This window comes from Pieris napi, chromosome Z, assembly GCF_905475465.1.
Source record: "Pieris napi chromosome Z, ilPieNapi1.2, whole genome shotgun sequence".
Lineage (NCBI taxonomy): Eukaryota > Metazoa > Arthropoda > Insecta > Lepidoptera > Pieridae > Pieris > Pieris napi.
The window spans coordinates 9344723-9358689 of NC_062259.1; the positions used below are offsets into that span (position 1 = coordinate 9344723).

Genomic DNA, 13967 nt, shown 5'->3' on the forward strand with positions numbered 1-13967 from the left:
AAATACATACTTTGTACTAGGGCACTAACGCAAATACACAAAAATCTTTGTGATCTTTCTATTTTTCTCGATTTTTCTATTTTGATGTCATCATCTGCTATAATCATGTTGTTTAAGTACATTTTTTTTTATCTATTATTGTAAAGGAAAGATTTGATTAGATATTCTCCTTGTTAAAACTGTACATTTGCATAATATAATAAATTTCATACTGCTTCACGATAATTTTTATATCACTGTGTCCTGATAAAGATCGCTATGAAAAGATATGGCAGCCCGTTGCACATTGTAGTTTTAACTTCCGTAGTTTTATATTGCATTGCAATATGTAAATAAATAAATATACGTGATAATTATTGTTATATTTATCATATTTATGAATGTGAGACGAATCTCAATTATTAGATTGAACAAAGAAACTATCGTATTAAAAACGTAAAGTACTCATTGATCAACGTACCTAACTCATATTATGTCTTCTTAAAATATTATCATTAAATAGATTTAGTTTTTGTCTTGTCCTTTTATTTTATACTATCATTTTTTTACTACCCTCAATCATCATAACCCTAATGAGATGTTCGCAAATCGAAGCGTTAATTGAACGATGAAAAGTCACAAAACCTGATGCTGAATTGCTGACGAATGACTTAAAATATTTAAAATTTCGCGGTATCTGATTTTGTATATAGGGTGGATTAGAGATATATAAAATGTAAATCTTTAATATATAGGTATAGGCATATATATTTATAGTGAAAACCGTTAAAACTTAAGAAAGTCAAATTTCTAATTTCATAATAGAGATTAAACCTAAAAGTAATGTATCAACCAAAAATAACTACTTTTTTAGTGAGAAAACGACATATAAATGAAGACTATGATATAGAAAACGTAAGTGTAATTGAGATTTTTACATCTGCATTAAGCTAAGATGACTTGAAGATAATAATATCTTATTATTTAATTCATGTCGATGAGCAAAGGGGTTTCTTTTGCGAGATATAGGGCCTAATTAATGTCTATGGAATAGGAATATGTCTTATAGCTACATAATTACACTCAGGAATATATGCTAATCATATTACTTGGTTGGATGCACCTCTTAGGATCCTAAATATACTGACTGATATACAACCAGATCTACACAGCAAGCATTAGTTATAGTACTTCCTACCTAACGTTCCACTTATAGATTTCTGTAAAATTTGTGTTGTCTTAAATGTTATTATTGGTGTTGTATGATTTAGTTCTTATTTAGTAGAACGGGTAATGGGGAAGACCCTTGCCTATTTTTCACTTGTCACTTAAAAAAATTTATCCCCATGTAATACTTTTATTTTTAGAAAAAAGTAAAGGCAAATGCATTACATAAAAGTGCAGAATTACCTAATTCCTTAAGAAGAAATGACATTGATCAGCCAGAACCTAGCCCTAGTCACTCTGATCCTAAATACAGCAGTAATGATATAAATCATAATGATAAAGACAGCACAGTAAGAAAATTTGAGAAAGATATTCAAACTAATAAAATAGTAGAAAGTAGCATTATTCACTATGAGGGGTATGCAAAGGATGCCATTGAAGAATTTGTTGCTCTGGCTAATGAAAAGTTGCTTCCGGTTTCTGGTAAGTTACAAATTACTTGCAACTTTGAAATGTCTGGTGTTTTCTTATTTTCATTATAAATTCAGTTTGTTTTTGACTTTATCTATTATTATTAAACATGTAGGTAAATGACAAATCCTTCCTCTTTAATTTTAGTATAGGAAGTGATGAAAACGTTTTTAGTCTATTTAATTCTAAGTAATATTGTAACCGCTAAGAATATAAAAAAGTATAATTGACTATGGTGCAGATTTGAGGTGTTAAAGGAATTTTTTTTAAATAACCTCTAAATTTGTTTTATATGATTTATTATTATTATGTTAAGCGTAGACATCTAGAATCACATGGATCATATTTAGTTTTGTAAGGTTCAGAAGTTTGTCCCTAGTCTCCTTAGCACTCAGGCACTTTCTATAAGGGCCATCAGGAAAGGCTCTATTTACCTAAGGGATGCAGAACCAACAATGCTTTCTTCACGCTAAAGCTCTTAATTAACCAACTGGAACAACAAATTAATAACAGGTGTTCTTTACCTGTAACACAATAATAGTGAAATTTCTCAGTTGGGGTGTCACACCCAGGGACAGAGAACAAGTTACAGGTTTAATAATAATTTATCAGTCTAGATGAACTGGCAGTGACCAGAGGCCTTTAAGAAACCTCTTAGCTACAGGGCCTCTCGGTACCTAGGTTTATTGATAACTAAATTACAAAGTAGATGATCAAAATGTCTATACTTGTTTTTCCTTGACTTGGCTTGAAAAGCTTTTAGCCTTTGGAAAATAGAATATTTATTAAGTTTTAATTAAATTCACACTTTATTTTACACTTAAAGATTGAAGAAATAAACATATATTTCCTGTTACTGTGAGTATACCAAATGTATGGTTCATAGTTTTAATATGATACATACTATTTTATTTTCAGTTAGCAAAGAGAAGTTTAATTTATCACCACACACAAACATAACAGAATTTTCATTATATAACCAGAATGGGGATCTTGTGGAAATTGATAGGGAATTTGTTAATAGAGATGAACAGATCTACATAGCTGGATACCTAAAATCATTAAGTTTACTTTCTCCTGATGTTGATGAAAATTGCATTCCTGTGAAGCATGTTGGGCCTATATTAGCATGGTATGCATAAGCAATTAAAAATAAAATAAAAATACATTAATAAGATGTTATATTACTTACTCTTAGTATATTTAACATGGAGTGTTAAAATGAAAACTTTCCAGTTCTCCTAAATATCTTAGATTGGAAATTTAGCTGTTTGTCAACAATAAAATCTGTTTTTTTCTTTTCTTTTAAATATAGGCGCTGTTTATTGCTATATACATATGTCTTATTTCTAAGTATTTAATAAGAAATTTCCAATAAATAATTACTATATTTCTAGGTTTATTCGTGGTTTTGCTGAAAGCTGCAAAAACCGTATCACCTTATCTACTAAAAATGGTGATTATAGTCTACTTAAACCAAGCAGTGAATATAAACCTTTAATGACTAATTTATATGAAAAGATTTGGATGTGTAAAGTTGTAGTGGAGTATTTACAAGAAAATGAGTACTTTCAACCCACATATGAAGATTTGTTATCAATAATATGCCAAACAAAAATACCTGACTTAAATGATTTAATGATGTCCGAGGAAATGTTGCATAAACATGCACAATTTCTCTGTGACCAAATTGCTGGACTAGAGTGTGAAGAAGATTGTGAACCATTGATTAAATTACCATGCATGAGGACACTAGTAAAACTAATAGGAATTGAATTTCGTAAAGAAAATATTATAGGTAAAATCAATTACAAGAAATGCCATAAAAAGTCATGGTCAAAAGCAACTACAACACCTTTAATTCAAAAGACATTTGAGAATTTCTTCACAAAACAATTAGACATTATTGATAATGAAAAAGTATTGATAAAAAGTAAGTGTGGAGTGTGTGGGCCTTGTCAACGTCCAGATTGTGGGAAATGCAGGTCTTGTCGTACTATGCCCAAGTTTGGTGGGACAGGAACAACAACACAAATCTGCATCAAGTATGTACAAGATTATTAATAAATCTTTAATATTTTTGTTTTTAACTTCAAGTAAGTACTTACTTACTTCTGGTACTTTCTATCTTAGGATACAGTCAAATTTTTGTGATATAGGTAATCCTACTTTTCTAAAAGGGATGTGATTTACATAATTTATTATTTACATAACTTGTAAATAAAGTTAATAGGAATTTGAAGTCTGGTTAATTTAGTTAATTATATATGTATGTATACTGATATAAAAAAGAGGTCAAATTTGTTAGGTTGTGGTAAGTAATCTCTGGATCCACTTAACAATTTTGAAAATTCTTTGACCAATAGAAAGCCACGTTAGTGTTTGGAGTAAAATCTATTTATATTAACCCAAAAAAAATTAATACTTTTTGTGGAAGCTGGATTTAAAATGAGACGGTGAAAAAACTATCGAACAAAAGCGTTTTTTGTGAATCTACAAAAAAGTCAGCGACATTACAGTGAGTACTTTTATATTATATAAAAACGTGTTCTCCGCCACGTCTATGTGCTGTCTGTTCGCAATTAATTCAAAATCTTATGCACGTATTTTTTTGCGGTTTTCACAAATATCTAGAGGAAGGTTAGGTGTATAATTTTTCAAGGTTTACGGGTCCCGGTTGCCCGGGCTAGTCGCCAGTATTTAATACAACAATAATATGTCATTTAAATATAATTTATTTCTAAAGCTTTGACGATACTAGTGAAAGCGTCTGTAAGTATGTTTTTCAGTCACCTAAGAGCAAATAGGGACCTATAGATAAAAAAAACATTATTTTATAACTTCCGTTAAAAATTTGATGCTTGAAACAAGTTAAAAATATTTCAGACGACGCTGCCCAAATGTGGCTATTCAGGAAGCAGAGTTATCGGATCAGGGAGATAAACAACACATCCCAGATAAGGCCAGGAGCCTGAAAAGAGAAAAAATACCTCTAAAAATTTCTAACGCGCTTAAGAACATTAAATGGATTGGAGATCCAATACAAGTAGATGCTACTAAAGTCTACTACGAAAAAGTCAAAGTAGATGGAGCCGAATATAATAAAGGAGACTTTGTTATGATTCAGACCCGCTTAAATATCCCTCCATTGGTAACAAGGATTGTCTACATGTGGAAAGACATAAGAAACTCTAACAAGTGCTATTTTCACGCAGAAGTTTTTATGCGATCATCTGCAACCGTTTTAGGCGAAGTTGGTGGTATGTTTCAAATGTTTGGTTATTCATTATCTTTATAGATGTTTGGTATTTTAAATTTTTTTTTTCTTTCAGACCCCAGAGAAGTTTTTCTGGAGAATAGATGTATTCACGGCATCTTGTTGTCCTCAATTGTAAGGAAGGCTACGGTAGAAAAAGTGAGCCCGAGCGACGATTGGTTTCAACAGGGCGGAAAAGATTTTGATCCAATGTTTCAAGAAGATGATGGAAAAACATTCTTTTATAGTAAATTTTATAACCGATTCACAGCTCGATTTGAGGATTTACCACCCGATCCAACATGCAAAAATAGTATACGTAAACATAGATTCTGTCCATCATGTGAACGGACCATCAAGCTTTACATGAAAGAAATACCGAGGGTTACTGGAAAAGTTTCAGTCAAGTCCGAAAACGTAAAGGAGGCGGATCGCACCGAATGGACGTCAGTGAAATGGCGAGACTATGAATACAAAAAAGGATGTGGAGTGTTCCTAAGGCCGGGGACATTTGAACTTAGAAACAATATAAACCTTCATGAGGAAAATGCGACAGCCAAAGGACGCAAATCTAAGAAACCAATTGTTGACGAAGATATTTACCCTGAGTATTACCGTAAACAAAAAAATAATGTGTGTGGTTCAAACAGCGATACAAAAGAGCCGTTTTGTGTGGGTTATATAGTTGCAGTGGCTGTTGCAAGTTATGATCACTGGCTTGTTGCACCGCAAGATATTAAAATCAAAGTAAATGTTTTGTACCGACCTGAAAACACAAGCGGAAGGTTCCCACATCGCGAAGACATAAATCTCGTCTATTGGAGCGACGAGATACGTGAAGTGCCCTTCTCCACTGTAATGGGCCCCTGCCATTTGTCCTACGTTGACAACATACCTCAAACTGGTTCTATTTACACTTGGCTTGAAGAAGACCCGAACAGAATTTACTTTAAAATGTCTTATGATAAGAAGACTGACAGAGTCAAAAAGGTTCCAGAGTATGCTCGTGCTATCGGACCTAGCGAACAAGGAAATAATGATAAGGGAAAAGGCAAAGGAAAGTCCAGCAAACCACAATTGCCCGTTGCTAAAGATGAAAAGTATAGTATACGTCCTTTGCGCTCCTTGGACGTATTCGCGGGTTGCGGGGGTTTATCAGAAGGGCTGCGACAATCGGGTGTAGCTGAGTGTAAATGGGCTATAGAAAATGACGAGGCTACCGCACACGCCTTTTCGCTTAATAATCAACAATGCAAAGTTTTCAATGAAGACTGTAATATCTTGTTGAAAGATATCTTGTCCGGCGCTACGCACAGCTCCTCCGGTGTGCGACTTCCCATGAAAGGTGAAGTCGAACTACTCTGTGGCGGCCCGCCTTGCCAAGGGTTTTCTGGCATGAATAGATTTAACTCCAGAGAATATTCAGATTTCCAAAACTCCCTCATCGCGTCTTTCCTAGCTTATTGCGATTACTATAGGCCGAAATACTTCATACTAGAGAACGTTCGAAATTTCGTCGCCTTTAAAAAGGGCATGGTGTTAAAATTAACTCTCAAAGCGTTGTTGAATATGGGCTATCAGTTCGCGTTTGGAATACTGCAAGCTGGTAGTTATGGAGTGCCTCAGACAAGACGACGGCTTATAATTTTTGCTGCAGCGCCTGGGTGTAAGTTGCCTTTGTTCCCGGAACCAACAAATGTGTTTAGTGGATCGGCTTGTTTTTTGACATCGACGATAGATGGAAAGACATTTGAATCAAATATAAAGTGGTGTTTAAGTGCCCCAAGGCGTACATGTATCATACGCGATGCTATGAGCGACCTGCCGTTTATTTCCTATAATACTGACGAAATGGAAATGGATTATGGCACTAGCGCCGAGAGCTATTTTCAGCGATTGGTACGAAGTAGAGAGGAAAATGCAAAATTACGTGATCATACCTGTAAAAAGATGGCGCCGTTAGTTCAGGCTAGAATAGACCGAATACCGACGAAGCCCGGATCGGACTGGCGGGACCTTCCCAATATTTCAGCAACTTTATCAGACGGAACTAAGTCTAATGTGAGTCTTTCTTAGTCAGCTCTTCACACTTAATCACTTTCCGATACTACTATTAAAGTACCCTTTTATACTATATCTCATATTAGGTCTTAAATTATCGCTATGAAGACAAGAAACATGGCCGGTCATCCACTGGTGCAATGCGTGGTATTTGCGCGTGCGCATCGGGTCAAAACTGTAACAAGGATAAGCAAGAGAACACTCTTATTCCCTGGTGCCTGCCACATACCGCCAATAGACACAACAACTGGGCAGGATTGTATGGTAAGTATTAAAATTGAATAATGCTCACGCCAGAATCTGAGAAGACTTTCAGTGTTCGAAACTGAAATTAATACAATAAGGTATATTGATTTGATGAGAATTTTGATGTTATGTATATTTTTTTTCTATAGAACGGGAAAAACAGGTAGAACGCTCACCTGATGTTAAGTGATACCGCCTATGAAAATACCTACTACGCATACTCAATAAAAATTTACAGCATTTATACATAATTTTATAGGTCGTATAGCGTGGGACGGATACTTTAGTACAACGGTGACAGATCCCGAGCCAATGGGTAAACAAGGAAGGATCCTACATCCGGACCAAAATCGCGTTGTATCTGTAAGAGAATGTGCACGATCACAGGGATTTCCGGATACATACATACTAACAGGTTCTGTGATGGACAAACATCGTCAGGTATACTGTTTTAAAATCTATGTGAAGTATATTATATTCGCGGATGATCTGCAGTCGAAAGTGCTTACCACTAAACCTAATTTAATTTACATATACAATTAAAAAGTTTCGTTTGATTTAGAATACGTTACAAGTAACAGTATTTCATAATCCTATCTAGACATCTATAAACCAAAGTTTATCATAATGGATTGTGAAAAAGTATTTTTTTATAAGAACCTATTATTATTAATGAACTTAAACAAATTAGTATGCTTAAACTCTAAAATCTAACTTGGTATGAAATACAAGCCGCTTCGTAGGTCGGTATTTAAGGAGTTTTGTGTTTCCTTTTCATCCACAAGTTGAGCTGGCGCTGATTATAGACGTACTAGAAATGCTTGTTTAACCTTATATCTTTCATCAGATTGGAAATGCCGTTCCCCCACCCCTTGCGGCGGCGCTAGGAAGAGAAATAAAGAAAGTTTTAAAGCCATAAAAAGTTTTTGAACTGTTTTATTGCTGACGTGTTTTAACTACTTGAAAAATGTGATTTATTGCGCATTAGCATGTGGAATTTTAATTTAATCTTAAATCTAGAGGAAGATTAATTTTTTGTCTTGTTTTTTATGAATGATTATTTTTTCTGGAAGAAAATAATGTGTTTTAAATATGTTTTAACAGATTTTTTTAGTTTAGATCTTAAACAGTTTTTAAAGTTGCTATTTCTTAATGTGTTTTTATTATTGAATAATATGTTTTTTATTGTATAATCCGTGTGAACCTATTAGGTTCTGTTGAATAATTTACAAGATTTTTTTTTAATCAAGACGAAATTGCCAGAGGAGTTTCACTTCTATTTAATAAGTCCATAGATAGTATTATTTTATAAAATCTTTTTTTTTAATATAAGAACAATAAAACAACGTTGTGTATTTGAAATCATAGATATTGTTATGAAAAACATATTTTTCAATTGAAGATAATACTTACCGTATCGAATATATTGATCTGAATACTTATAAATTAAGATTTATTACATATTGTTTTATTAAAAAAAATTGTTGAGCTCTCAATAAGTATTTGTATTTGCATGTTTTTAATAAAAGACAGATCTTTAAGCGTTGTTTTACTTTAAATAAGGACGACAATGTAAAATTGACGACAAATATTGAAATCGCCCATCCTCTATTTCAAAATATTTATTAACGCTTATTACAAATAGCCACATCTTCTATACGTATCATGTACCGCCTCCGTAAGACGGTAACCCACTTGACGTATAACCCAGATATTCTAATTGACAAAAAAAAAATAACTCCATACAATTTAATAAACTTATATTCAACCAAAATTATATTATTCATGTCACAGCACAAATTTTGTTAAAATCCATAAATATCCCTAACCATATACAAATTCAATCCCTTACTAATACTATATAAATAATTATACAAGATATTTTTTACGAAGTAGTTCAATAGTATATGAATACAGAGTCTATAAAAACATTCCCTTTACTGTGTAAATCATTTTTTTAACTGTTAGGACCTTAACCTAAGAATACTTTGCGATAGGCGTAGCCAACAATGAAGTAAATAAAGTCAATTACAATAGTTGACGTATAACATTACCAATTTCATACAAATTCTAGTCAATTCTAGGAGTTTGGGAGTTAGACATGTCAAAAAGTATTTGGAAGTATCTGGATAGGAAGGGAGAGGCATTAATTAATAGACTAGTTATTTTTTAGTTCAATTAGGTTTAGGTGTTAATAGTTTCCGACCACTTTACCAAGTGAGAAATACTGTATATGTTTATTGCATTTGTTTCTATTTAAAACTATAGTTTCTTTTGCGTGTTATGTCAAAAGTACATACATTTTTCAAGGTAGTGTTAAAATTCCTACGCATGTAATATATGAAACTTATTGGAATGGATTCCACCAACAAATATGTTCCATTACATAATATTCATACAAATTTATCGCACATCAGCGCGCGACGTTGTCATTTTGCGAACGTGTTATGTCAAACGTTGCTAAATACATAGCTTTAAACAAACACTTTAATAGTGTATTAAGTATACGGTCATAAATGCTCAAAATGCTGGATAATCCTTTACAAGAATCGATAAAAATTGCGCAGTTGTAAGTCTAAAATACCATTATAATAAATAACATACTTATTTTTAAATAGTTTTATAAAAATCCAATTCCGATGGTTTTCTGGTGATTTACGCTACGAAAGAAGACAACTTTCACTGCAAAATTTTAAATACCAGTTATAGTAATGCAGTAATACAGTTGTTTTTCGATTGATCATCAAACAATTGCACGACAACATAATTCGACAGTTTGTTTTATAGACAATATCGAGATATATTTTTTTTAATTTTAATGTAACCGTACTATATCACAATCATCTCCCAATATAAAGTAGTCCCCAACAAAAGCTACAAATAAAAATTAAAAATATTATATATAATATTCTTAAGTATGTTTATGGGAAGGACCAAGTCTAGTAGTATTACCCACAACATCCTGCTGCTGTAATAGTATACAAAAACTTGAAACGTGTATAAAAATCTCTCATCTTTTGTGACGCGAAATGGATGACTACAATAATAATCAAAAATTCGGCTTAACTTTCTACAAAAAATAGTTTGAGTAATTGAACGTTTATTATAACGTGTTCTGTTGTATGGCGACTGTAAGGGCAGCGTGTAATGAGCAAGCAAGTCGGGGTGGTGGAGTGAAAGAGATCTCCCTGTACGGCCCATCAGGTTCACCCTCCTCTGTAGCGCCCGTATAGCGCGCGACGCGTGCAAAGGCCGTCGGATTCATCTAAAAAAAGAGATATGTAAGCAATACACGGTACTCTCTACTGGAGCGGGTTACCTATGTAGGTTAACCGCAATCAAATATAGATTTATAGCCGGTCGGCTGCGTATGTTAAAAATGCACAAAGGGATGCACGTTAAAGACAATCAAATAGACGTATCACGTCGCGAGTCAACGCGTTTGACTAGAAATTCAGTCGACCAATCACAATCGATTAAATCAAATATCGTCTTTTGTTTTACATTTCCAGATTCCGACACACGCTACGGTCTACTTACGCAGGCATAAATTCACAGGTAGACCCCATCGGTGGACTGTGATATTTAGCCGCCTGTGAAATCTAGATACTCTTGACGTGACTTGTCCACATATTGCGTGTTTTACGCACATTTAGGTTTATATTTCAGTCTTAGCACAAGTATCTCAAAAATATAACACAAAAATTATAAGGGATGCAACGGGCGGGCTCATTACTAATAAGCGATCTATTCTAGCCAACCCTAGTAAGAAAAAAAAATATGATGGGTAAAATGAAAGTATATAGCCAAATCTATTAAAAAATATAGAATCAACAACCATAATCTAAAATAATATAAAAAAAATTAACTAAATAAACTAAAAACTAAAAAGCTAATCACACGGGAATTTTTTGCTTTTATGACCTCATATTTAACAATTAATTAAGAGATACCACTTGACTGTGGCTCAGACACTTAAAACTAATTTAAAAAATAATTACCTCTGCCGTCAAGTCATCTTGAGAGATTAACCGTGCCTGCGACATCTTCGAGGTTTTTTTTAGGACACGAATCTGAAAAAATTGGTTTGATAAAAACGTTTATCAAGTTCGTGCATACAATTAATCAAATCAATTTTCATGTTTATTGGTAACTAAGTGCACTCAAGACTTAATATAAAACGTATAAGTAAAATTTTTTGATTATTACCGTACATAAGGTTTTATATGAAAATATTTAAGTTTAGTTTTAATTGATTGAACTTACCTTAATACGGTCTTCTCCCTTCCACGGTACAATTGAGCAATGCTTCAGGTTGATAGATTCGACTACGAGATCGGCCTCCACATCGAATATCACGAGATACTAAAATCATTGTAATGATCACAATTTCACACATCAATCATTATACTATATCATTATCATTATACGGTATAACATTTTCTCAGGAAGCCTTTGGCAGATAACGTGTGACGTGTGTTTCTAGAGAATTGAAATGTCTAAATTTCTGGCGACCAAATCTTCATTACTTTTTTTTAATTTTTGCAGGAAATCAAACCTAGGACCATATTTTTAAAATAATTAAGTAATCTAATTCATACATAATTTTCATACAATAACATTAAAAAATTGTTTGTAAACCTATACTCTGATTTTTCATTCCGTAGAATTCTGACATTTCACAAGTGTTGCTACTAAAAAAATTCTCCACCGAAAAAGGGACAAATTTAACCCTACAAAATGTACCTAAATCTAAATATTTACTTACTCAAGTGACCAAAATAACAAATATTTGAATATCAGGAACAATATATCGAATTAACTTTAATTATTTTATTTTATTCTTTAGCTGGCATCACTGCCTACTAATTCCAGGTTTAATAAATCTTTTTTGTTTGTGATGAAAAGGGACGTAATTATCACTCGCCGTAAAACTACTTTTGACCACGCCTAATAAAATGGGTACTCAGATGTTCAGAATCGTATTGAAATTGAAAAATGTGTCCGTACAAAAAGGTTTGCCACCTCTGACATGTCAAAAAATGATAGCTGTCAGAATTCTACGGAATTAAACATCAGAGTATAAGTGTTTATTTAGGGGCCTCATAGCCTAGCGGTCTTATTAAGTGGCAGCTAGGTGAGGGGTACCGGGTTCGATTCCCGGTTCGAGGGCAAGTTTTAATTTAATTTAAATTTATTCTCGGCCCGGAGGGTTGAGTGCCTAATCCGCACATGGAGGACACGGTCGAATTTCTAAAGACAAGCACGAATTATAGAAAAAATCCTATACTTGACGCTGGCTAATGCACAAATCGTGCCAGAGCCATAAAAAAAAGTGTTTATTTGCAGACGATTCGATAAATGGCAAAGACAAAAATAATTCAAATTCCTGAGATACAAACACACAAATATATAAATATGTACCTTATCAGTGAGCAGCAATTGCCACTGGCTGTCACCCAGTTTAATATCGAAGCCAGCGAGTACATTCATCTCGGGAAGTCTAAACATCCATCGCACACAGTTCTGACGCCAACTGCTTTTCGGCTCCGTTAACTTGATTTTGGACCATAAAGGCTGTAATATACAAATCATAGCCACTTTTAGTTCGGCTCGATATATTTTATAACTCAAGGTTAAGTTCTTGGTCCAAATTGAGACTGTACGGTTGAAGGAAGGTGTAATTAACAATTTTGTACAATAAATACTCAAACATATTTTCGGATTTAGCGGAGGCTCGTGTATGCTATAATTTGACGTAATTTATGCTAATTATAAAATCATTTATCAGCGAATAACTCAATTAATTTTGATTCACTTTCTTTATATTAGAATGTAGACAAAATGTTGGCGTTGTATTTAAGTGATAGGGCAAGAGTTTCTTTACGCCAAGCACACATATGCAATACAATCCGGCCTTCCATTTGTCCAATTACAATCAGTCGAACATTGCCATCGTATCTTCTTAACTTGCCCTTTGAATATGCGTTTGGCGTATACGGTGCATAGTGTTGTGTAAAACAACAGATTTGGTATTAACATTGTATAGAACACCATTTTATACATCACACTCATTCCCAATTTTACCTGAGGCACAGGATCCCATCCCGTCTGATTCAAAATACCATGTCCAGCTGATGCCACAAGGTCTGCTGTGGCACTTAGTGGCTTTGCTATGGCTCCAACTAAGCCCCTTCGAAGGCCCACCACACGGCTGTCAGTTTCTCCCACTACCACTGATAGTAGAGGATGATGTGCCAAACCTCCGACAGCCCCTGAAGATAGTGAGTACATAGTGTCATTTGACTGTATTCAAGAATCTTATAAGTTTCAAATGTCTTAATTTAGTTCTATTGCGTTTGATATTTATGGCCATTATAAAAGCTTATACTGGATATCAAATCTATTCAGGGCATGTGCACGGTACATGGCCTTTTTATAAAGTGCAATAATTGTTCCCATGGTTACAGGTTCTTATATAGAAACTAGCTGACCCGGCAAACGTTGTTTTGCCATGTATATTATTTCTAGGATTTTTTTTTAGTTCAATAAAAATAACTATCTACTATGATAAACAATAGAAGTTGGTCGTAAAGTATATACTAGATTATTTAAAATCGAAAATGTAGACAATATAAAACAAAAAGATTAGTTGAATCCCTAGCTCTGTCTAATATACTTTTATATGAAAAAATAAGCTCAGCCTAGTTTAATTTTTACTAGATTCATGTAAATAAAATATTAACAAATTTAATAACTATCTTAAAAAGTATTTCTAACATTTCAC

General features: G+C 33.4%; 3 protein-coding genes across 7 annotated transcripts in view; 2 read left to right on the forward strand and 1 right to left on the reverse strand.

The window, feature by feature from the left end:
- Positions 1 to 556: 556 nt before the first annotated feature.
- Positions 557 to 4112, forward strand: LOC125062727 (DNA (cytosine-5)-methyltransferase 1-like). Of its 2 annotated transcripts, XM_047668818.1 has the most exons (5): positions 557 to 894; positions 1347 to 1629; positions 2536 to 2749; positions 3015 to 3662; positions 3984 to 4112. In XM_047668818.1, exons 1-5 carry the CDS (start codon positions 823 to 825, stop codon positions 3994 to 3996), a joined length of 1230 nt encoding a protein of 409 aa, XP_047524774.1. In that variant the 5' UTR covers positions 557 to 822; the 3' UTR covers positions 3997 to 4112. The 2 variants fall into 2 exon arrangements, with proteins under 2 accessions (XP_047524774.1, XP_047524773.1); XM_047668817.1 differs by lacking the exon at positions 3984 to 4112 and having other exon boundaries at positions 3015 to 3697.
- A 493-nt stretch (positions 4113 to 4605) lies between these two features.
- On the forward strand, positions 4606 to 8257 carry LOC125062726 (DNA (cytosine-5)-methyltransferase 1-like). The gene is made up of 5 exons (XM_047668816.1): positions 4606 to 4877; positions 4950 to 6934; positions 7021 to 7198; positions 7440 to 7621; positions 8028 to 8257. The coding sequence occupies exons 1-5, from the start codon at positions 4736 to 4738 to the stop codon at positions 8097 to 8099; spliced, it is 2559 nt and encodes an 852-aa protein (XP_047524772.1). The 5' UTR covers positions 4606 to 4735; the 3' UTR covers positions 8100 to 8257.
- A 529-nt stretch (positions 8258 to 8786) lies between these two features.
- The window catches only part of LOC125062351 (vacuolar protein sorting-associated protein 13B), a 60907-nt gene continuing 55726 nt past the window's right edge, over positions 8787 to 13967 (reverse strand). For all 4 annotated transcript variants that reach the window (XM_047668200.1, XM_047668201.1, XM_047668202.1 and 1 more), the window contains 5 exons: positions 13268 to 13455; positions 12605 to 12757; positions 11447 to 11545; positions 11182 to 11253; positions 8787 to 10445 (listed from right to left, as the gene is read on the reverse strand). In XM_047668200.1, coding sequence (XP_047524156.1) covers positions 10284 to 10445; positions 11182 to 11253; positions 11447 to 11545; positions 12605 to 12757; positions 13268 to 13455 — 674 coding nt within the window. In that variant the 3' untranslated portion in view covers positions 8787 to 10283. The remainder of the gene's footprint in view (positions 10446 to 11181; positions 11254 to 11446; positions 11546 to 12604; positions 12758 to 13267; positions 13456 to 13967) is intronic.